The sequence below is a fragment of the Lepidochelys olivacea genome (genome assembly GCF_965140295.1).
Source record: "Lepidochelys olivacea isolate rLepOli2 genome assembly, chromosome: 10".
NCBI lineage: Eukaryota > Metazoa > Chordata > Testudines > Cheloniidae > Lepidochelys > Lepidochelys olivacea.
The window spans coordinates 84,965,230-84,989,200 of record NC_140420.1 but is presented as its reverse complement, the minus strand read 5'-3'; the positions used below and the strand labels follow the sequence as shown (position 1 = coordinate 84,989,200).

General features: G+C 52.0%; 2 protein-coding genes across 2 annotated transcripts; one reads left to right on the top strand and one right to left on the bottom strand.

Annotated features, from left to right (window-relative positions):
* The first annotated feature begins 548 nt into the window (after positions 1–548).
* On the top strand, positions 549–7,470 carry HYPK (huntingtin interacting protein K). Its single transcript, XM_084640826.1, has 4 exons — positions 549–773; positions 1,964–2,019; positions 3,121–3,172; positions 7,190–7,470. The coding sequence occupies exons 1-4, from the start codon at positions 588–590 to the stop codon at positions 7,283–7,285; spliced, it is 390 nt and encodes a 129-aa protein (XP_084496952.1). The 5' UTR covers positions 549–587; the 3' UTR covers positions 7,286–7,470.
* Positions 7,471–8,743: 1,273 nt separating this feature from the next.
* Positions 8,744–17,847, bottom strand: MFAP1 (microfibril associated protein 1). The gene is made up of 9 exons (XM_084640825.1): positions 17,665–17,847; positions 16,525–16,744; positions 15,006–15,135; positions 13,132–13,319; positions 12,404–12,512; positions 12,147–12,307; positions 11,666–11,825; positions 9,766–9,855; positions 8,744–9,576 (listed from the first exon to the last, which is right to left on the bottom strand). Exons 1-9 carry the CDS (start codon positions 17,741–17,743, stop codon positions 9,394–9,396), a joined length of 1,320 nt encoding a protein of 439 aa, XP_084496951.1. The 5' UTR covers positions 17,744–17,847; the 3' UTR covers positions 8,744–9,393.
* Positions 17,848–23,971: the final 6,124 nt, after the last annotated feature.

Below are 23,971 nucleotides of genomic sequence, written 5' to 3'. Positions count from 1 at the left end.
GGGCCGAGTCGGGGTGGTGGGGGACCGAGTCTCAGTGGTGGGAGCGGTGGGATACCGAGTCGGGGTGGTGGGGGACCGAGTCGGGGCGGTGGGGGGCCGAGTCTCAGTGGTGGGAGCGGTGGGATACCGAGTCGGGGTGGTGGGGGACCGACTCGGGGTGGTGGGGGACCGAGTCGGGGCGGTGGGGGGCCGAGTCTCAGTGGTGTCAGCGGTGGGATACCGAGTCGGGGCGGTGGGGGCCGGCTCGCCGCGGGCAATCCCCAGTCCGGAGGGAGCGGGGCAGGGCCAGCTGGTGCCCTGCGCCACGACCAGCCCGTCCCCCGGTGCCCAGGGAGGGGCTCCGGGCAGGCCCGTGTCCCCGCGGCCCCCACCCCCGCGCTCCTTCGCACCCGCGCCGGCAGAGACGGGCCTGGGCTGATGCCACGGGCGAGCCCCGAGTCCCCGCGGCCGCGCGCCGGGCGCTATTCCCCGCCCGGCCGCGGGTGGCGCCCGGCCGCTCTGTCCCGCCGGGCGCGTCTCGCTGGTTCCGCCGCCGCGACTGGCCCAAGTCTCGTGACCGGAAGCGGAAGTCCGGGGCCGGCGACGCGATGGCGGCGGAGGGGGACGTGGAGCTGGAGCTGGAGACGGAGCCGAACGGCGCCGGGGGCGGCGCGGACGGGGCCGGGGGGCGGCCGGCTGAGAAGCCCCGGAAACACGACAGCGGCGCCGCGGACCTGGAGCGGGTCACGGACTATGCGGAGGAGAAGGAGATTCAGAGCTCGAACCTGGAGACGGTGCGGGCGGGGCGCGTGGGGAGGGGCCGGCCGGGCGTGGGGAGGGGCCGGGGGAGCGGGGCGTGGGGGAGGGGCCGGCCAGGCGTGGGGAGGTGTGGGGGAGGGGCCGGCCGGGCGTGGGGGAGGGGCCGGGGGAGCGGGGCGTGGGGAGGTGTGGGGGAGGGGCCGGCCGGGCGTGGGGGAGGGGCCGGGGGAGCGGGGCGTGGGGGAGGGGCCGGCCGGGCGTGGGGAGGGGCCGGGGGAGCGGGGCGTGGGGGAGGGGCCGGCCGGGCGTGGGGAGGGGCCGGGGGAGCGGGGCGTGGGGGAGGGGCCGGCCGGGCGTGGGGAGGGGCCGGGGGAGCGGGGCGTGGGGAGGTGTGGGGGAGGGGCCGGCCGGGCGTGGGGAGGGGCCGGGGGAGCGGGGCGTGGGGGAGGGGCCGGGGGAGCGGGGCGTGGGGAGGTGTGGGGGAGGGGCCGGCCGGGCGTGGGGAGGGGCCGGGGGAGCGGGGCGCGTGGGGAGGGGCCGGCCGGGCGTGGGGAGGGGCCGGGGGAGCGGGGCGTGGGGGAGGGGCCGGCCGGGCGTGGGGAGGGGCCGGGGGAGCGGGGCGCGTGGGGAGGGGCCGGCCGGGCGTGGGGAGGGGCCGGGGGAGCGGGGCGTGGGGGAGGGGCCGGCCGGGCGTGGGGAGTGGCCGGGGGAGCGGGGCGTGGGGAGGTGTGGGGGAGGGGCCGGCCGGGCGTGGGGGAGGGGCCGGCCGGGCGTGGGGGAGGGGCCGGCCGGGCGTGGGGAGGTGTGGGGGAGGGGCCGGCCGGGCGTGGGGGAGCGGGGCGTGGGGAAGTGTGGGGGAGGGGCCGGGGAAGCGGGGTGTGGGGGAGGGGCCGGCCGGGCGTGGGGAGGGGCCGGGGGAGCGGGGCGTGGGGGAGGGGCCGGCCGGGCGTGGGTGTGGGGACGCGGACGCGTGGGGGGCCCATTCAGAACTTGACCCTGGAGCTGGGGCGTAGAAGCTGCCTGTGGCTCTTCCCCACCCACTGGCAGTGGCCTGAGATTCCAGCCCGAGAGGCTGCAGCGTGTGGCTCCTCGGGGCCGGGGTGTTGGGAAGATGTTCAGCTTGGCCTGGTAGTGTATGCTGAAGTGATTGTGCTGCCTTCCTGGGCTGCGGGGAGACCGCTCCCTCTGTGTGCTGGCGGTAACCGTCCCTGCTCCTCCTGCCCAGGCCATGTCCGTGATTGGAGACCGAAGATCCAGAGAGCAGAAAGCAAAACAAGAGAGGTAAGCGCTCCCTGCACCTCTTGCCCCTTTCCAGCATAGAGCTTTGAGACGCAACCCCCACGCCCTAGTCTGAGCCCAGTGCAGCCACAGGTTAAGGATCAGCCTTATTTGTTGCTGTAGGTTAAAATAGCTTCTTTGGAGCTGAAGCTCAGACAATTCTGGTCCATGCCAAGCAGGGCTTTCAGTTCCTGAGCCAGTCAGTCCAGCAATAGGTGACTTAGCTTTGCACATGCAGAAGCTTCTTCAGGAGGCCTAGGGCTGCATTTTTCAAAGTGCGGGTCACATGTAAGGCACTGGGTTGCTCTGGTGAGCACTGACCGGGACATTAAAAGTCCTGTTGGTGGTGCTGCCTTGCTATTTGTTCTGACACCGCACTGCGCCCGGAATCGGCCAGCAGCAGGTCTGGCTTCCAGGCAGGGGGGCCGTGGGGCTCTGTGTTTTGCCCCAGACACCAGCTCCACACAGCCAATGGGAGCTGGAGGGGGCGGTGCCTGTGGGCGAGAGCCCTGCAGAGCTGCTTGTGCATCTCTACCTAAGAGCTGGGCGTGCTGCTGGCCGCATCAGGCACAGTGCGGTCCATGGTGCCAGGACAAGCAGGAAGCCTGCCTCTGCACCCTGGCTGTGCCGCTGACAGGGAGCTGTCGGAGGTAAGTCCGTGCCCCAACCCTCTGCCCAGCCCTGAGCGCTACCCTCCCCAAACGTAGAGCCCCAAACCACCCAGCCCTGAGCCCTGACCCCCTCCCAAGCCCCAGCCCTGAGCCCCCCAAACCCCTCATCCTGGCCCCAGCCCAGAGCCTGCACCCCAGCCCAGAGCCCCTCCGACACCCCAAACCTCTCATCCCCAGCTCCACTGGGTCGTAGGCATCAACAATTTTCTTCAACTGGGTCCCCAGAAAAAAAGTTTGAAAACCACTGGCCTAGGGGACCAGGGTAGTTTTTCTGGTTAAACTTCCTGCCTGTCCAAGTCCAGTCTCAAGACTGGTGGCTTTATGCTTCAACAAGGAGTTGCTGCAAGCTTTCTGATTGTACTTTACAGTTGTGACTGAGTTGGTCTGGAGCCTGTGGTGTTGGTGCTTGATGTTCTGATTCCTTTTGTTACAGGGAAAAGGAACTGGCAAAAGTTACTATCAAGAAAGAAGATTTGGAACTGATTGTGAGTATGGAAGGCAGGGTGGATTTGATTTAAATCGCTAGTCAGGAAGACTCAATTTAATCGTGGATTTCTACATAAAAATGCATTCTTGTTGGTTGTTATAACCTTAATACATATTCTTCACAACTCAGAGAGAGATGTAGGTTTCATTTTTAAACGGAACACACTATACATTTTAAGTGATTTATATTGAAAACTTTTCAGATTAGTTTTACAGCTATATCAGAAAATGAATGATTGTTTGGTTTATTTCATTTACCAAAGGTAATTGAAATGGATATTTGAGGTGAACTATCTCCAATTCAACAGGTTAATCATTAATATTTGGAAGATTTTTTTTGCCATGCTGTATTAGGAAGAGAACATCACCAGACAGACATTTAAATTGTTTTATTTAACTAAAACAACAACGTTATGTATTCTGGATTTTTTTCTTCAACAGCAAACATACAATATTTTAACAAAACAAGCATATGAATTTTTGAATTTAGTTAAACATTTAAGTTTTTTAAAATAAGGTTTGTTTTTGTTAAAATTGTTTTTAACTAAAATAGTTTAATTTTTTTTTAAACCAAAAATTAAATTGACGATGTCAGCCAGGTCAACATGAGAAACTTAAAATATTGGCTTCTGTGTCTAACTCAGTCGTCTTTACCTTCATTTTCCTGTTTGTTCACAATCTGGAAAAGAAAAACAAGCTTTCCTGATCTTTTAGGTCCCAAACGATTTCTCAATTTGGAATGAATTAGTCCAAAGGAAGAAAATATTCTTTCTACACTGGCAGAAGAAGCTACTGCTGTTAGTGAGATTATCACTTCAAGAGGCTCTGAAACCAAGTGCTTAACTGACTTCCACCAGTTCACTGGTGTGACTTTCTTTAAAACATCGTCAGCAAACATATATTTCTTGAATAGTTCACCCCTAGCCCTGAAGTTTATTATAGTTGGCATTATGGAGGGCTGATTGCTGGATGTCCATGTTGTAGCCGACTCCTCTTCTTCAGCAGTTAAGGTTTGACCCTAGTACCAAGTATTGAGAATATTTGCAAGAAAATGAGCTGGAGATAGTGCTTGTCCCATTCTTTTTTTTTTTAATGCTTGTAATTTAACTCTGTCACTGCATATTTCTCTTTTAAAGATCTCACTCCATTCCTTCCAAATTTCAACAGTGTCAGGAATAAAACAACTATTTCCCTGCGTTTTGTTCAAGGCTACGGAAATAGGCTTCAGGGTACTCAGCATGTGTCCAACATTTCTCTTATGCCCAATGTTGAGAACTTTGGCTGTGACAGTGACATCTATTTATTTTTTCACGATTTTGTTCACAAACGGTCATCAGATTAGGCTAGTTCTTGACATAGTGCTCAAAACAGTCCACTACTGAGTTCCATCTCACGTCTTGTGGGAGGGTTAGCTTGGTTCCTCCCACTTTTTTCAGAGCAGCTGCTGCAAAGTGGTTGTTATGGAAGTATTTTGCAATTTCAACAACATTAGCCTTTATTTCAGGAACACTGAAGTCTTTGGCTAGGAGGTGCATCAAATGAGCACTGCAACCGTATGTTTTTGCGAATACAGACTAACACGGCTGCTACTCTGAAACCTGTTATTAGCTTAGGACTCTCTTCTAAATAATTTCTTCTCATCTTGGATACATTTGCAGCATTGTCTGTGACCAAGCTGCGTACTAGACATTTTTTTTCACAGTTTGTTAAAGCTTTTACTGCTACTTCTTGTAAGTATTCTCCTGTGTGTGCATTTCCTGATGTATCAATTGTTTCTGTAAGGAAGACATTCCCTTCTTCTGTGGTCACACAAGCGCATACAACAGGATCATTGTGGACATTGCTCCACCCTTCGAGACTCAGGCTAACAGTTTTACCCTCTGGACCAGGGGGTTGGCATCCCTTTCAGAAGGGGTGTGCCGAGTCTTCATGTAGTCACTCTAATTTAAGGTTTTGCGTGCCAGTAATACATTTTAACATTTTTAGGAGGTCTCTTTCTATAAGTCTTTTTAATATATAACTAAACTATTGTATGTAAAGTAAATAAGGTTTTTAAAATGTTTAAGAAGCTTCATTTAAAATTAAATTAAAATGCAGAGCCCCCTGGACCGGTGGCCAGGTCCTGGGCACTGTGAGTGACACTGAAAATCAGCTCTCGTGCCGCCTTTGGCACACGTGCCATAGGTTGCCTACCCTTGCTCTAGACCGTTTGCACATTGCTCAATTTCTCTTTCATACACTTTATCCAACAGTTTGCCTGAGACATCTGCTCTGTTGGGTGGACTGTATCCTGGTCTTAATGACTGAACCATGTTAATGAAGTGTGGGTTCTCAATCATAGAAAAAGGAGAGTTTGTTGCATAAACAAATCAGGCAATTTTTTCATCAATTACCTCTTTTTATAATCTGCTGGTTCTTATCACAAACTTATCTATGGTTGTTTCTGGATGATGGAGATTTTTTTTTTCTTTTTGCTACAGGTGATAGATATACTGTGGCTATGTGACATACATGATGTGACTGAAACACTGTCATTGGCAGATAACTCTGAAACTATAGAAAATGAGGGTGATCTTGAAGGTGGATAGTCTTCAGAATCCTGTATGTTGAGGATGGATTCTCCTAAACAAAATAAGCCCATGCCATTATTTAATTATTATTACCATACTGCTTATTTAGTGTTACTCATTGCATTCACTGACACTCAGTACTACTCTAAAGGTGAAATTGTAAAAGGAAGATCTGCCTGTTGCAGCTATTTATTTTTATCACAACTGCATCTAAAATGATAGTATCATAGAGTAACAGCTATATTTTTTGCTCAAACATGAGAATTCAAGAATAGTCCAGAAGGAAGACAGGCAGTCCTTAAGAAAGAAGTATGAAATAAAAAAAGTTTATCAACCTGAAGATCCTGCATGTTCAGACATGTTCCTTTCATCATCATCTATGCAGCTTCCTCCTGAGAAGGAACACTTCTCATGGTGTTGTTTCATTTGGGCAACCAGGCCTTGCATTTCTTTGTTGCACTGTTTGCATTTTGCACGCATGCCTGTCTTACCCACAGGTAGAGGAAGTTCATTAAAATATTCCCAAACTGGGTCTCTTTTACGGCCTGCTGCCATTATGGGTTTTCCCTTCTAGTGAGAGAACAGTAGAGTAGATCTCAAATCAAAGAAGGCTACACTCAGCAAGACCTCAAGACTTTGGAATATGCTGCTCAAACAGTTTCACTTTTGTTTCTACTGCCTCTCCCTCCCTTCTCACATTTATCTCCAGACTTCTTCTCCTTGTCCAGATCTATTCCACCCCCCAACAATCTTCTATTCATTGAACTTTTTGAAACTTTGCACTTTTAGAGAGAGGTAAGGGATTGACTCTGTGTACACAAATTTGTGGAGGGACAATAGGGTTGAGGTCTGTTGTTTCTCACCTCTATATATTTATAAATATTTTTGCTGTTAACAAGCATGTTATCTCTGGAGACACAAATCCACAGTTTGAGAACTGCAAAACTAATCTCTGATGGTATCTTCTAGACTGAGCACTGAGTCCCATTGGGTAGATAGAAACATTAACCTAAATAATCTATACAGAAGCCCCTGGAACTCCATAAGATTGGGTCCCTAATCCATGAACTATGGGAACTCATGTACAAAACTTTTTGTAAACATTGCATGAATATATTCTCATACTATAGAATTAATAATCCCTATTCCGTAGTGAGATATCTTTGAGCTATCATGTATCTTAATTAAAACTATCGTTAGATAAAATGCTTTTTGAGGAAAAAGCCTATCAAAAACTTTTTTACAAATCACTGATTTTTATCCACCCTGCTTTGCTGCATTGCACTGTAGTAGGCCAGGAACAGTAGCTGGACTCTGCAGCAGCTGTGTGACTCATACTCTTGGTTGAGGCCTCAGTAATGCTGGAGTACCAAACCTTAATTGAGTCCAACCCTTTTCTTGTGTGCTGTTGTGCAGCGTCTCTTATCTCTGCTCCCTTCCCTGCAGATGAATGAGATGGAGATCTCTCGGGCAGCAGCGGAGCGTAGTCTGCGAGAACATATGGGCAACGTGGTGGAGGCTCTGATCACCCTCACCAACTAACCACATTCCTACTGGACCACTTTGAGAAGGGAACGAGGGAGGAAGACTCTTATTGGGACTTCATGAAATGTCTTGTGCTGTCACCCCTGCCATGTGCACTGCCTTCCCAATAACTGTTTGACAGAGTGAGACTAGTCAGATGCTACATGTATTAACTTATTGAAATAAAGACATCCGTAACCTTCTGTGGATGCAGTTTGTAAAGCAGCTATGAACAGGCTCTGAGAAACCTGAAAGTGTGCTACCATCCACCTGTTGTAGACAACTTTGACCACAGTGCTCTGTGTAGATGGCAGGCTACTTGCACACCTGTGTCACATGGTGCTCTGCTGTGTTAGGAATGAATATGGTGTCAGAAATGAGACACATGAGATCTGGCCTGTAAAGCTCACCAGGGTGGTGAGTACAGAGCTGAGGGAGCATTTTCTGAATGAAGTGTTCACTTAAACCCCCTTCAGAGAACAATGGCTGAGCTCTCAAAAGGAAGAGATGGGGTAACATTCCCACCCCTGCTGAATGGTTCTTTGATATAAACTTTATTCCCTTCTGCCTTTATATTGCTCCATCACCCCCAAGTCTGTTTCTCTCCATGCTGTTCACAGGCTTGCAGTCTAGAGCCTTTCTAGTTCTTATCTGAGCTCCACTGGCTTCAGTCTTTCCTCCATTAAGCCCATATTATCTTCCCCTTTTGTCAGCTCCTAAAACCACATGGGCTTAGGGCAGAGACCTTCTCTATTTACACCATGCTAGAAGCCCTGAGGTGTGTGGCATGTAACATGTCTGGGGTTAATTTAAGGGGAGGTTCTGGCTGACTCAGAGCATGCCCCTGGTTTCAACACCTCACAGGCTGCTTTATAGGGTCACAGCTCCCTACTGAAACTCCCTGGCAAGCCTGGTTGTTAAAAAACTTGTCCTGGCAGCAGGGACTTGGCTCTTAAAGGCAGTGTAGAGTTGAAGGGCGAGAGAGAAAACTAGCTTCAACTTGTGCCCAGTTAGGGGGCTGTGTGTTCACCCTTCCTCTGAATAGCTGCTGGAGGGGCAGAGCATCTCTTCAGTCTCTAGCTGTGGCCAAGACTGGCTCGTGGGGAATTTGTTTATTGCCTGCACTGACTGCTTGGTGTGAGAAAGCTGCTTCCCAGAGGAGATGGTGGGCTGTAGCTCTAACAGCCGAATAGCACAAAGCCAGGGCACCAGCACAGAATACCCCCTAAAGGAGAGCAGAAACAGTGCTGGGATACACAGCTGTAGCAGGCAGGGCTGAAGGGAACAGCTGCTGAGTCACCTCCTCACTCAAAGCCAGGATTCCATCCAGCGCACACCAGCAGGTTTAGTGAGCACAACTGCCCTAACCCTGCACCTGCTGTGAGCTGAGGTCCGCAGCCCCGAGAGAAGGAAGAGTGCCTTGCTTCAGCCACCAACGTGCCCCTCCCTCCCCCCACAGGGATAGCAACACCAGTCTTGTGAGAAAACAGCTTTTAATCAAAACTCAGGTCTTGTGCCTTAGGGCCTGGAAGAGCCCCATACCCGACTGTACAGGTAGGGGAGCCTAGAGCCAAGCAGAGGGCTAGGCCAAAGAGACTTGGAAGCCCCTCAGAGGTGGGGCAGAGGAGACTGTTACAGCTGTTCCAGAGAACAAAAGGGAACTACATTCCCAACTGTAGATGGGGTGTGGTGCAGAGGTGGGGAGATACTTTGGAGCAGCCCGTAGGACCCTGCTGCTAATTCCAAGAGAACTGGGAATTTGCTGCCCTCTGGCAGTGGGAATCTGGGAAGCTGTCTAGTTCCTTGGGGCTGGTGGGGGCGAAAGCCATTCAGCACTGGGTCTGGCTAGCCTAGCACAAGGATGGACTTTTCCTCTAATTCCAATTGAGCCAGGTGGAAAGTCTGTGCAGCCCCGCGCAGGTTACCAGGCAGAATGGTGAGAGCTCAGCGCTGGAGTACAGAATGCAACACCCAGCTCAACAAATGGAGAGTAGAAGGAATTGGCCAAGACAGGTGCACTTTATGCCCCAACGCACTCGCAAGATTTCTGGCAGGGTTAGGACCCATGTCAGACAAGTGCCTTTCCACCCTGCTGTCTGCAGCATGACACTGTCCTGGGCACTCCCTTAGGTAGTTTTCCGCTTCTTAGCCGATGGTCTCTCAAAGACGTCCCGCACACCGGCTGCCTTCTGCTTGAAGAACTTGGTGTTCTGTGCACTTTCCTGGCCCCAAGCAGAGTCGAAGGAGGTTGTGTCCTGATCCACCAGGTGTGTATACTTGGTCCGCCCAGAGCGCCCAAAGTTTTTGACCTAGGGAGAAAAAAATTGTGTGAGCAGCAACCCCCCCGCAAGCAGGACCTGCAGCATCCTCAGAGTACACGGCACCACTGCTCCACTGTGGACCAAGCCTCCGTGTCACCCCAGAGCACAGGTGCCCTCTAAGGCCCTGCTAGCTGAGAGCCCACCCAACTCCCCTAAGCCCATCTCCAGCACACACACCTGCATGACTTTAGGCAGTATGGTCTTGTTGAAGTGATCCTCCAGTGTGGGGGCACTGAAATCTCTTTTGTACACTTCCTCATCTTCATCCTAGGGAGGGACGGACATGCGGCAGTCATTTATAGTAAGCCCCCAGGGAAACCAGGTAGGGACACTCTTCACAAACAGCATAGTTCAAAGAGTCCTGGTAACAACACTCAAGATTCCCTCCTTGTGTCAGAATCACAGAAATTGGAGACAAGACTTGTGTCCCATCTAGTCCATCTCCAGGGTCTAGAACATGATTAGCCTCAACAGTCCACATTTCAGGGCTTTATTCAGACCAGTGGCAAATACAGCAAGCAAAGAACCTCCCACCACATTTGTTTCTTGTAGCTTTTAGGCACTTTCCAAACATCCTACAACCCTCCTGCTCTGGGGCACTGCACTAGGTTAGAGGGAAGGGTCACAGCATAAGGGGAGAGTCCTGGGATACACAAGACAACAAAATGTAAGCAGGTGTGCAAGGGGTCTCACCATTCAGATTCCAAGGCCCTTATTTTCATCTGAATGTGTCCAGTCTCAAACTCCAGCCATGGGACCATGTTATACCTTTTGATGCTAGACTGAAGAGCCCATTGGTAAACATTTGTTCCTCAGGTAGGTACTTATAGACTGGGATCAGTCACCCCTTAACTTTCTCTTTGTTAAACCAGACAGACTCAAGGAGCTCAATCTATCACTATAAGGCAGGTTTTCTAATCCTGTAATCACTCTCATGGCTCTTCTCTGACCCCTCTCCAGTTTATCCACAGCTTCCTTGAGGGCAGGGGCTTTGTGGATGAGCTCAGGAAGGGCAGTGTGTGCAGCCAGCAGAAGCAGGGGTCTGTTTATGAGAAGGGCAGATGAGGCTAGCTTTAATGATGTGGCAGAAGTGACAAAACAACAGGCCACTTGATTCTGCCTCTGACAGCTGTGACAAGCTTGCCTAGGATCCAGTAAAGGAAGGGCACCAGTGGAGGGATTCAGGGGGGACAGCATGCATAGAACAGACAAGGCAATGGATTTTGGCACCAACACTTCGTAAGGCAGCAGGAGGCAGCGTGGGAAGGCTGTCACTGCAGCGAGATGGCAAGTGATGAGGGCCTCAAGGAGAGTTTGAGTTGTAAAGGTAGAAACGAAAAAGGACAGATTCTAGAGATGTTGTGGAGGAAACAGCAGCAAGTTCTGGATGTGTGGGACATGGAGGAGACACAAATCAGCCCAGGTTACGGGCCTGAATGCCAGGGAAGAGATTCGGGTTGACAATGACAGAGAAAGGGGGAGTGGAAAGAGTGTTGGGCCATATGAGATCAAATAGTGACGAGACATCCACGTAGATCTGTCAGTCACTACCAGAGAGGTATTAGTGCAGTGATTCTCAAGCCTCTGAGTGCGACCCCCCCATACATTAAAAACACTTTTTAATATATTTAACACCATTATAAATGCTGGAGGCAAAGCAGGGTTTGGGGTGGAGGCTGACAGCTCATGACTCCCCATATAATAACCTCACAACCTCCTGAGGGGTCCCGACCCTCAGTTTGAGCACCCCTGTATTAGTGGATGCATGAGAAAACCCCCCAGGAGGTCAAGTGACAATCAATTTCACTGTTAGGAAGCTTCCTGGCATTCAATGTAACTTCACCTTCAGGCAAGCCCAAATCACACCCTTCCCCCTCTTAGGGATTCACACCTGTCAAACACAGCAGACTCATCCTAGTCTCCTGACACCACACACTCTTCGGTGGCTGTGTTGCCACTATGCAGCTGTAGCCCTTGTAATCTTTCCCTTAAACCAATCCTTCCCCTGAAGCATCCAGAACGGAATGCACTGTTCCAGGCGTGGTTGCCACAGAGCAGGGCCCCAGCAGTCACTCACCATGAAGAAGGCCCCACGATGATAGTACTTCTGCAGGAATTTGTATTTGCCCTTCACTGCCTTGTTGGTGATGACCTTGCCATTGGCCCGGAGCTCAGCACGGCGCTCCTCCTCCGTCAGGTTCCGCATGCGCTCAATCTCAGCCTTCTCCTTCTCCAGTCTGTGCAGGAGGCATGAAGCTCGTTAGAGCCAGCCCTACTCTCACCATGCCCTCTGCTCTGCCCAGAGGACAGAAAGCTTGTCCCACTCACATCCCTGGCCAGAGACTGAAGCTCCAGGAAGCAATTCAACCCACTAAATTCCAGGGGCACGCACCAAATGCCCTGTCCCTCCAGGAGCTAAGACCGGGTGCCCTCTGCTCTGCCTTAGGCCGCAGACAGAGCAGGAAATGGGGAAGGGAAGATGCCCCCTGGTGGCCGCTGTCTTCTGGGTCAGGGACTAGAGACATTCAACCCCAAGCCCAGGCTGCAGCAGCACTTACGCCTCTCGCTCCTCGCGGTCCCGTTTGATGCGCTTCAGCTCACGCACTTTCCAGGACTCGTACTCCTCCTCATCGTTCTCGTCGTCCGTATCAAGCGCTTCCAGGGCAGCCAGCGAGCGCTTGTTCTCCTCCAGCTCCTTCTTAGTCTCCTCCTCCACGATCTGCAGAGGGGACCAAGCTGGGAACTGAGCCTGTTGCAAGACCAACCCTCTCCCCCTCCCACAGATATTCTGCCCCACTGGACAGTCCCCCATTACCTTGAGCGTGTACTTCCGCCTCTCCTCCGCCAGCCGCTTTGCCTCCTGCTCCAACTCCTTCTGTTTCACGGCCTCTGCCTCTCGTTCCTGGACTGTAACTCGATCCTTCCTGGAACAGAGGGGCCATCACAGGCTTCTTTTCCCCTCCCACCGCACCTGACCCATCCCTCTCGAAGTCCCACACCAGCACTGGCTATTTCGCTCCTCTGGAGTCAGTGTCTGCCCCTGGGATCCTCACCTGTCTGGTGCTGCTCCAGGCCCAGCTGCCTTAGCAACTTTCCGAGCGGCCTCTAACACCCCCAGATCTGGGGAGAGAACCATTTCCTGTGGCACTCTGCACCTCACTGGCAATCACCCTATCACCATTGAGCGGCACCAACCCAAAAATAACAGCTAGTACCATGAAGAGACTCTGAGCCCATCCAGCTTGCGTACGCTGCAGTGTCAGACACTAAAAACAACAGCTGCCTGGAATCTATCACACCCAGACACTCCATTACACAGACAAATGCTGCATATCTGTGCCGAGACGGCACCTGACCTGCAGATAGAACCTGAGGTGCTATTAGCATGTGCCCCAGTTGCTTTCTCAGTTACATGAGAACGAACTCGAGCACCACTTCTCTGTGCACCGGCTGATCCTTCACGTTTTCCGTCTAGGCTGGCATTCTGTCCTCCTTCAGGTGTGAGCAATCCCCCACCCCCCAACAGCAAAGTACGCCACCTACTTGCGGATGAAGACAGGTTTGAGCCGTGGCTCTGTTTCATCCTCACTGTCTGTGTACTCCTCATACTCAGACTCTGATTCAGACTCCTCGCCAGACCTGCCCTCGTCCTCCACTTCCATCACCTCCATCTCCTCATTCTTCCTCTCCTGAGCTCGCTGGCGCATCATCCCACGACGACGCTCAATTTCCTAATTGAGGCACACCAAACCCAAAGGGAGTCAGTGGAACTACTGACCTTCCACTCACCCCCAGTTCTCTTGCAGAGGGGTGGGGGAGGATGTTTGCCCCAAGGAAAGCCCGAGAGGGGCAGAGGCCCTAAGTCCATTCTAACTCCTTCATGCAGTGGGTGAAATGGATGGAATTTACTGGCATTAACAGTACTGATTCCTTGTTCCATAGAGGCCACACTCTGATCCACTGCTCTGCATACCTCACCATGCAAACCAGGGTGGGCTTCAGCCAATGTTCTCTCCCACAGCAAGGCCAGTGGTGAGACATCTGCACATAAGAGCTGCCATACTGGGCCAGACCAGTATCCTGTCTCTGACAGTGGTTACTGCCAGAGCTTCAGGGAGAGTGTGCAGAACAGGGAGCTTTGGAGAGATCCACCCCATCTTCCCCAACAAGTTTCTGGCAGTCAGAGATTTAGGGTCACCCCAAGCAAGGGGTAGCAGCCCTTACCATTTTGGCTAATAGCCATTGATAGACTTGTCCTCCAGGAACTTACCTAGGTAGGTTTTTTTTAACCCAGTTTTACTTTTGACCTTCACAACATCCCATGACAACATGTTCCACAGACTGCCTGTGCATTGTGTGAAAAAGTATTTCCTGTTGTATTCAATGTTCTGCCTATTAATTTAATAAGGCATTTGTATTATGTGAAAGGGTAAATAATGCTTCTGCAGTCACCTCCTCCACACCAGTCACGCTCCTATAACCCTCTATCACCTCCCTCCTTCATCGTCTCTCTTCTAGGCTGAACAGCATCAGTCTCTTTAGTCTCCCCTTGTAGGGAGGCCGTTCCGTACCCTTGATCATCTGTTGCCCATTAAGAACCTTTTCCAGTTACACTATATCCTGAGATGGGCAACCAGACTGCCCATAGTATGCAAGGTGTGGGCGTACTGTGGATTTATAGAGTGGCATTATGATATTTTCGATCTTATGATCTAGCCCTTTCCCAATAGTCCCTAACATTCTGTTTGCTTTTTTGACCGCAGTTGTGCACCGAGATGAAGTTTTCAGAGAACTAGCCACGAAGACTCAAAGTTCTTGCATGGTAACAGCTAATTTAAAGCTCGTTATACATGTGTAGTTAGAATTATTTTTTCCAATGTGCATTACACTTTCCACTTATCAATTGTTGAATTTCTTCTCCCAGTTTGTTGCCCACTCATCCAGTTTTCTGAGGTCCCTTTGTAACGCTTTGCAGTCAACTTTGGACTTACGTATTTTGAATAATTCTGTATCATCTGAAAACTTTTCCACTTCACTGTTCATTCCCTTTTTCAGATTATTTATGAATATGTCGAACTGCACACAACCCAGTATTGGGGACCCCATTATTTACCTCTCTCTATTGTGAAAACGCACCATTTATTCCTACCCTTTGTTTCATATCTTTTACTGATCCATGAGAGGACCTTCCCTCTCATCCTATGATACTTATCCCATGTAACCCAAATAGCAAGTCGAGGCCATCTGTAGACAGACAGTTAACCTCTTTCAGATTCGTTCGCATATTAGCCAGACCCATCTGCCCATGGATCTGGTACTGCTTTCAGCTGCAGGAAGCTGGACCCCACCCTGTGGAAACTCAGCTGAGAGAGCGTGGGGAACTGGTGCTTCCAGCACATTTGCAGCTCTGCACATACCTCATCGTCAATCTCTTCTTCTTCCTCCTCGCTAGTATCCTCCCGTTCCATGCGCCAGGCATCTCCCTCCACCTCCGAGTCACTTTCTCCAACTACTTCTGGCTCGACAATTTTGCGGTGCCTTGCGAGTCTATGCACAGACACCAAAGTTAACATTTCGTTGCAATTCAACTGCCATAAAGCAGCAACCGTAGGCCACAGCCCATCTAAATGCTCTGGGGCGCTTCAAACTGAAGTCCCCATACATACACATCCAAGCTATTTGAGGACTTCAATAGCTCAGACATAGGTTAAGGGTTTGTTACAGGAGTGGGTGGGTGAGATTCTGTGGCCTGCGTTGTGCAGGAGGTCAGACTAGATGATCATAATGGTCCCTTCTGACTTTAAAATCTATAAGCCAGCCAGGAATTCTCAAGCCATTCCAACCCCACAATGACCCTGTCCTAACCCTCCTAACCCCACTGTTATAGCCCAATAATCACAGCAAAGGTGTATCTCAGCATGCCAAGCTGAACATGCGTTCATCTCAAATACTCAGGTAACTAAAAAACGTGGCTAGACCCACCAGTGTCTGAAATATAACGAGACAGTAACAATCACAGCACTTATGTACATGCTGCTCCAGTGCAAACCACGGGTTACTCTCCTTGGCAGTCTGAGCACCTAGGCTGCAGGCAGAGCTACAGCAGCAAAGTTTGGAAAAAGTAACATTTCTTCTCAGAAGGTTGGTTTACACGGTGACATTTAAGATCCAGTAGCTGGATTGCTCAGGAATAGACACCTCTGTTCATCCCACCTTAGCAAATGCAGCTTCCGCTGGGATCCTGCGTCTTCATTAGCAATTGTAAACATTGAGGCAATGCTAGAACTGACCCATAGATATGAATACTCCTCGTAGACATGAATTAGTGACTTGAGGTGAATTAAACAAACATTACTCATCTGTCTATCCCAATTAGATGCAGTAACATGACGTCCCCCTATCTCCATACAAGAATGTTATCCTGTTTTATAGATTTTGCTTTCCTCCCCATGTTAAGACCTTAAGGAGCTAGCTGTATTATTTATGGTCACTTTCAGAACTTGCTGACTAATTGCCCTAGCCTACATCTAAAGAATTATTTGTGACAATGTGTAGGGCTGTTTTTTCCTTCCTGTACCCGTCTATTTAAGATGTGGGGAATATATAAAAAGGACACTTCAAAAAGTTACACACCTGAAAAATGCATCCCTACAACTGACTCAAGCAAAGTCTAGTTACCATAACAAAAAGTTGAGAGAAAACCTTTTCTTTCCATATATTTCTTCGTATTTTCAGTTTGTTTACAGTGCCTTGGACAGCATGTCGGCAGAGTCAGCTTCAAAGGCTCAGTCTTTCACAAAGAGAAACTGCCGAAAACGTAACGAAGGTGACTGTAAAGCCACAGCTGTAAGGGTCTCTCAAGGGCAGGTGGGCCTGACACTACTTGCTGTGTCTCTCTCTTTGACTAAGCCAGGGCTGTCATGGACAGGAGCTCACCTCTCCTCCACATCCTCGTTAATGCGGTTCTGCAAGCGCCGCAGACGGGGGTCACTGGAGGAATCTTCCTCCTGCTCCTCTGGCTCCAACTCCTGCTCCTTTGCCTTCTTAATAAACTGGAACTCCTCATCCTCCTCGTCCGAGGACTCCATGGGCGCATAGTCTGGCCGCTTCCCCGACACATAGCGCTTCACCTTCACCTTCTCCATGGAGATCTCACCTGTGAGGAGGGAGGGGGATGGGTTACTGCAGACCTGTGCTTCTCACCGCCCCAGCACCCCAGGACAAAAAGGGCACAGCTCCCAAGACACCAGAGCAACTAACGCTGGGGAAAACCCACCTGGCCCCATCCCCCATGCTGAGACGCCACCCCCCCCGTCTCCACACACCCCCCCTCCCCTGAGACGCCGCCACCCCCCCGTCTCCACACGCCCCCCCTCCCCTGAGACGCCGCCGCCCCCCCGTCTCCACACGCCCCCCCTCCCCTGAGACGCCGCCGCCCCCCCGTCTCCACACGCCCCCCCTCCCCTGAGACGCCCCCCCGTCTCCACACGCCCCCCCTCCCCTGAGACGCCCCCCCCGTCTCCACACGCCCCCCCTCCCCTGAGACGCCCCCCCCGTCTCCACACGCCCCCCCTCCCCTGAGACGCCCCCCCCGTCTCCACACGCCCCCCCTCCCCTGAGACGCCCCCCCGTCTCCACACGCCCCCCCTCCCCTGAGACGCCCCCCCGTCTCCACACGCCCCCCCTCCCCTGAGACGCCCCCCCGTCTCCACACGCCCCCCCTCCCCTGAGACGCCCCCCCGTCTCCACACGCCCCCCCTCCCCTGAGACGCCCCCCCGTCTCCACACGCCCCCCCTCCCCTGAGACGCCCCCCCGTCTCCACACGCCCCCCCTCCCCTGAGACGCCACCCCCGTCTCCACACGCCCCCCCTCCCCTGAGACGCCACCCCCGTCTCCACACGCCCCCCCTCCCCTGAGACGCCACCCCCGTCTCCACACGCCCCCCGTCTCCACACGCCCCCCCTCCCCTGAGACGCCCCCCCCGTCTCCACACGCCCCCCTCCCCTGAGACGCCACCCCCCCGCACCCCGGGCTGAGCCCGACACCCCCCCGTCCCGCACCCCGGCCGCTCTCACCCTTCTCGTTGCGGACGGGTACGGCCCCCGCCGTGGACTGGATCGGCGGCTGCTTCATCAGGGCGCTGGGGACCGACATGGCGGCAGCTTCTGGCCCAAACGCGGGACCCACCGACACCGCAGACAGCCTCCGGCAACCGTCCGAACCGGAACCGGAACCACCCTCTCACGGCATCACCGCCAAGACCCGGAACCGGAAACTAGCTGAGCTCTCGCCCTCCCACTGACCGGAACTGCGTCAGAACGGGTCCGGGAGGAGGGATAGAGTTTCCGGAAGCAGATGATAGACTGTCGGCCCCGCGCCGCAGGGAATTGTGGGACGGTGGCGCTGGACACAGGGCTAGTCGGGAGCCCTGGGGGCTCGGGCCCGGTCAGCCGGCGGCTCCTCCCTCGCCGGCCTCGCCCGTCTCCGAGGGCCTGGCCCGGGGCAGCGCCGAGGATCGCGGGGAGCGGAGCGGCCTGGCGGGGAGCCGCGGTGTTTGCTCCCAGAGGGGGCCTGGCCTCTCGGGTTGGGAGGCGTCCCAGGCGGGGGCCCCGGGGGCCGGGGCCGGGGCGGGCCGGGTGGATGAGAGCCGAGAGCCAGGCCCAGGCTGAGTAAGCAGTTGTATGGGACAGGCTGGGGTTAGGGGCGCCAGAGGGGCTGCAGCCGCCTCTGGGGCGTGGGCGTGAGGGAGGCCAGTGATCAGGAGGGATAACAAGACCCCGGACAAGGGAGGAAGGGGCGGTGTGGAGTACAGCAATGGGATTCAGGCATGGAGGCGGGGCGGTGATGATGGAGAATAAGGGAGAGCAAAGAGTTTGGTGGAGGAAAGAGCAGGAGCTTAGTTTTGATCTCCAGGAGCACGAGTCACATCCCTGCTGTTAGCGCCAGGTCTTGGTCCCTGTTGGGCAGTGGAAGAACCTAATTGCCCTGCGGTGACCTGCACCAGCCACAAGAAGTGGGAGGCAGGAGGGTGGGTTTGCTCTTTGCTGCATTGCATCCCTGTTTGGGATGTTGTGAGCTCCACTGGGCAGGGACCATTTATGCATCTGAGTCCTGAGGGCGACTCACCGAACCTGCCCTCATGCCAGGAGGCGGGTTAGCTCCTCCCTCAAAGCAGGGGCGGAAGTGATTGCCTCTCAGATGCCCATTGTCCAATACCAGAGCTGACTCAGCAGTGCCAGGCTAGGATGGCCATGAACTTTGGGGCTATTCCATAAAACTCATCAGCCTGGATGTTAAATTGCTGAGCACTCAGAGCCTTGAAGTCTCCAATATCTCCATGGTGAGGAGCTCCCATAGGGGTGCCCCTGTGCAGTGGGGTGAGCTATATACTGTATTACAGCCTGCTGGGCTTGGAGACCTCCTGCCTTTCACCTGACAGCTAACAGCATGGCCATCCCCCTTGCCCATTCATGCTGCACATGGTATCCTGTTGCCACCCAGCCAGGTGTCAATATGTACCAAGTTGCTTCCAGAGACAGAGCCATGATGAGATGGGTCTTGTATCGATCAGTAGGCCCCTCGGCCCTGACACTCCCGTTCTGGCTACAAATTAAAGGTGAACCCAACGGAATGGCCAGTCACTGCAGCCATTTCCCTGCGCAGGAAACAAGAAGCCTGATGCCCCTTCCCAGGCCTCCACACTTCTGATTTGCAGCCACGCTATTCATCCTTCAGGGCCCCCCAGCCTGCCCTTCAGAGGGGCATAGCAGCCGTAGCTCAGTGTCTGAATAGGGACTTCCAGGGCAGGGGCCCCAAAGGTTTAATAAAAGGGCAGCCTCTTTCCTGGGCTGGGGGAGTGGGCACAGGAAGCCTTTCTCGGGTGCCTGGGACTGATAGAGCCTGTCGTGGCTGGTGTTTCCCAGAAGTGCCAGGCAGCAGAAGTGATTGTGGTCTGTGTGTGCCATCACGGTTCTGCTCCGGGGGAGTGGCCATGATGCACTGTCATAGCAGATACCCAGGATTTCACAGAGAAGCTGAGGTGTTAACCATTGCAGTGCGGTGGCACGTCACGGGAGCACTTGTTTGTTAACCACGGGGTGTGGCCACACCTTATCACAGGAGCACCTGCTTGGCTTGGTCAGCGTTCTGGAGAGAACTGCTGCCATGATTCATGTTGGACAGCCGTCAAGAGGAGGTGGGGCAATTCCAGGAGCCCTTGTAAGGCTGCATCAGGGTTACCTCGGTCCTATCTGGTCCCACCCCGCCCTGGGTTGCCCTAGAAATTGATTTCAGGCCGCGTCACAAGCACTGACCTAATTTCTGCAATTCTCTGCTACCTTCTTGGAAGAAAGGAAGAGGTTTCTGCTTCCAGGAAACCCAACCACTGGGGTGGCAGAGCCTGAGCTGCATGCTGGTGAGCCTTCCTGCGGAAGCCACAGCTGGGGGGCCTCAGGAGCTGGAAAGGTGGTGAGCTATGTGCTGCTCCTGCCTGTTGCTAGCTGCCCTCTTTCCCCAGTGGAAAGACCCACTTATGGGTCCAGTCCGCACCTGGCAGGACATTCATATGGATCTGAAAGTCAAACTCTCATCCAGTGGCTGGAAACAAGCCAGATTCGGATTAGAAATTAGGCCCAAATGTTTAACAGTGAGAATGACCATTGGACTAAAAATAACCATTGGACCAAACAGCCAAGGGCAGTGGTGGAGGAGTGTCCATCCCCACAAGGTACGGAATCAGTGCAGGGGTAGTTGGGTGACTGTCACTGGCCTCTGCTAGACAGGAGGTCAGACTTGAGGAGCACAATGGCCACTTCTGGCTTTGTACTCTGTGACCCTCAGGTGCTGCCCTAACGTCTAGACCAGGGGTGGGCAAAGTTTTTGGCCTGAAGGCCACATCAGGATTGTGAAACGGTATGTAGGGGAAACTGTGCCACTCCAAACAGGCTGGGCCCCACCCTGTATCTGCCCCTCCCACTTCCCGCCCTCAGAACCCCTGACCCATCCAACCCCCCCCATCCTTGTCCCCTGACTGCCCCCTCCATGGACCCCCCAACCCCTCCCGGGACCCCAATCCATATCCAAACCCCAGGGCTTTATGTATCTGGTGAGACTTGTTTCATAGGCAGTAGCTAGCCGGACATGGGTTTGTCCTGTCATTGCTGCCCCGTCCTAGACTGTGGGGAGGGGAGATCTCTGGTAGCTACTTCTTGGCCATCAAAGAGCTCCCCTGCCCCCCGCCCTGCAGTGAGGGCAGAACAGACCCCTGGCACCCCCAGGGTTACGCTGATTCAAGGGAAGCCCTAACGCTACTGATGCAGCACAGCTGTGGGCCGGGGCACAGCTTGTACTGCCTGCCCTGGCAGAGTATCACAGTGCATCCCCCCAAAATAGTGCTATGTCACCACAGCTCAGATAGGGCTTCAGCACATAACTCAGCTGGTGAACAATGTAGATATAACAGGAAAAAGCTCGACAATAACATGCAAAGCACATGATGTCCCACTGGGCTGGAGTTTCAGTCAGAATTTCAGCAAGCCAGGAAATGCTCTTTCTCATTGGCTGTCATTCCAGATGACCTTGGAAGTTAACAATTACGCAACGTAAGAGGTGGGCATCAGCACTGGACCAGCCTGCTTTGATCCAGGTGCGTTTGGAAATTGCAAGTTCCCTCTGTCTGCAGAAGTCAAATCACCAGGGTCTCCGTCCCCAGAGCAGCAAGTGCTGCAGATGAATCTGTCGTAAAATCAGTACAGTTGGCTGTTGGCCACAAATGGGACTAGGTTTCCTGGGCTGGATTCTGTCAGGGTGACCAATAGGAGCAACTGTGACGATCCCTCGATTGTGGGGGCTGTTCTTAGCCAAGGTTTTGGATTCCACGTCTCCTGGCCCTTCCCTCTCAGTGGCAGGTAGCTCACAGGTAGCCTGAGCCTGTGGAGAAATGCACCCTCTCTGGACCAGTGTGAGCTGGCAGCCTGCCTTCTCTCTGGGCTTGTGACATACATCCCTCCACTCCTGCTCCAAGAGCCGCTAGGAAGGGCTAAGCCCAAGCTGTGTTGATGGGCTGTGGCAAGGTGGGGGATGCAGTTACAAATTGAAGCTTCCAGCCAGTCAGGAGAGAGGCCTGGCTCCAGAGCACCGTGCCTTGTGCAGGTTGGGGTACCACCAATATTTCCATTGCTCCAGGGCCATCCCTGCTGAGCCAGGTGAGTGGCACAGGCCTCCTTGGAGGGCTGGCAGCCTCAGGCAGGATGAGAACTCACAGCACATATGGCCCCCAGAAAAGGCACGTGAGAGGCCAGGACAATCTTGTCCCATCCCCTCCTGTCCCTGGGCTTCTCTACAGTCTCATGTGTAAGCCTCTGACCTCTTGGCCGTGGGCTCAGTTCCTGTCCCACGTGTGATGCCCTCGTGTGGGTGGGGCTCCTGCAATGATGGGCACATTACCAGTGGAGAGGCCGGATTCCCGACAGGGAGATTTAATTTGTATCAGAAAGTAATAATTGACCTTTCCCAGCTGGGCCCTGTGTGGTGATGACCCAGTTAACAATTGGCTCAACAAACAAAACTCCCAAAACTTACCCCTGTGAGTCCACTTTCCAGTCACAATGCCGATTCACTGTTATTCTCAGCAGCATCAAATTACCAGTGACTGTTTCCTGTGCAATTGCTAGTTTGTTTTAATTACTCCTCTGACACATAAGTGGTTTCCTCTTCTTTGTAAGGAGATGCATGATCAGAATCTATTCTGTTACATGAAAGTCCCCATCCTGGGGTTTGGGGTAAAGAGGAGGCTTTCACATCCTCATAGATTCCAAGTCCAGAAGGGACTATTATAGTCTGACCTCCTGTACATCGCAGGCCAGAGTAATCCCTAGATCAAAGCTTTTAGAAAAACACCCAGTCTTGATTTAAAAATTGTCAGTGATGGAGAGCCCACCACAACCCTTGGTAAGTTGTTCCAATGGTTAGTTACCCTCACTGCTAAGAGCGTATGCCTTATTTCCAGTTGGAATCTGTCTAGCTTCAATTTCCAGCCCCTGGATCATGTTAGACTGTTCTCTGCTAGACTAAAAAGCTCATTATCAAATATTTCTTGGTACTTACAGATGTAGTCAAGTCATCCCTTAACCTTCTCTTTGTTAAACTAAAGAGATTGAGCTCCTGGGGTCTATCATTGTAAGGCAGGTTTTCTAATCCTCTCATCATTCTTGTGGGTCTTCTCTGAACACTCGCCAATAATTTCTTGAATTGTGAACACCAGAACTGCACAGTATTCCAGCTGCTGTCACACCTGTGCCATTTCGAGACCTATCAGTTAGCTAGCTTTTAATCCATTTAATGTGTGCCAGGTTAATTTCTGTATTCTATTTTTTAAAATCAAAATGTTGTGATACTAAATCAAATGCCTTACAGAAGTATGTTACATCAACACTATCACTTTATCAACCGAACTTATAATCTCATCAAAAAAGATATCCAGTTAGTTTGACAGGATCTATTATCCATAAATTCATGTTGATTAGCATTAATTATATTACCCTCCTTTAATTCCTTATTAATCGAGACTGTATCAGCCACTCCGTTATCTTGCCCAGGATCAATGTCAGACTGGTATTCCATTTATGCTTTTATATATTGGCACATTAGCTTTCTTCCAGTCTTCTGCAACTTTCCTGGTGTTCCAAGACTTCTTGAAAGTAAACATTAATGGTCCAGCAAGCTCATCAGCCAGCTCTTTTAAAACTCTTGGAAGCAAGTTATCCAGACCTTCTGATTTTAAAAATGTTTAATTTTAGTAGGTTCTGTTTAACATGATCCTGAGATTCTAGTGGAATGGAAAGTGTGTTATCATATATGACTACATCATCTGTTTCTTCCCAAATACAGAACAAATATTTATTGAATGCTTCTGCCTTTTCTGCATTATTATTGATAATTCTACCACTTCCATCTAATAGTGGACCAATACCATTATTAGGATTATTTTTGTTCCTAATATACTTTAAAAATTCCTTCTTACTGTCCTTAACAATGCTGGCCATAGATTTCTCCTTGTGTCTTTTTGCTTCCTTTATCAATTGTCTCAAATTCCTAGCTTCTGATTTATATTTACTACTATCCGTTTGCTACTATCAACTTCCCCTTTCTTTCATTTGTTATATATTTAAATTTTTTATCACTGCCTTCACTTTCCCTCAAAGGGAAGTCCATTTTTAACCAGTGCAACCTTCTTCCTCAGTTGTGCATTTTGGGCATCTAGTTAAATGTTCTTAAACAATTCCCAATTATTCATTTTTTTCTGATTAAATTCCTCCTTCCAGATGATTTGGCTCATAATTTTTTTCCGCTTTGTGAAATTGGCCCTTTTAAAGCAACAAGCAT

Bases quoted from the DNA above. Each gene is read 5' to 3' on its own strand.
- HYPK (XM_084640826.1), top strand. From the start codon at position 588: ATGGCGGCGGAGGGGGACGTGGAGCTGGAGCTGGAGACGGAGCCGAAC. The intron at 2,020-3,120 runs GTAAGCGCTCCC...CTTTTGTTACAG, and splicing joins CAGAAAGCAAAACAAGAGAG to GGAAAAGGAACTGGCAAAAG. The intron at 3,173-7,189 runs GTGAGTATGGAA...CCTTCCCTGCAG, and splicing joins AAGAAGATTTGGAACTGATT to ATGAATGAGATGGAGATCTC.
- MFAP1 (XM_084640825.1), bottom strand. From the start codon at position 17,743: ATGTCGGTCCCCAGCGCCCTGATGAAGCAGCCGCCGATCCAGTCCACG. The intron at 13,320-15,005 runs GTATGTGCAGAG...TGCCTCAATTAG, and splicing joins AAGAAGAGATTGACGATGAG to GAAATTGAGCGTCGTCGTGG. The intron at 12,513-13,131 runs GTAGGTGGCGTA...CCTCTGTTCCAG, and splicing joins AAACCTGTCTTCATCCGCAA to GAAGGATCGAGTTACAGTCC.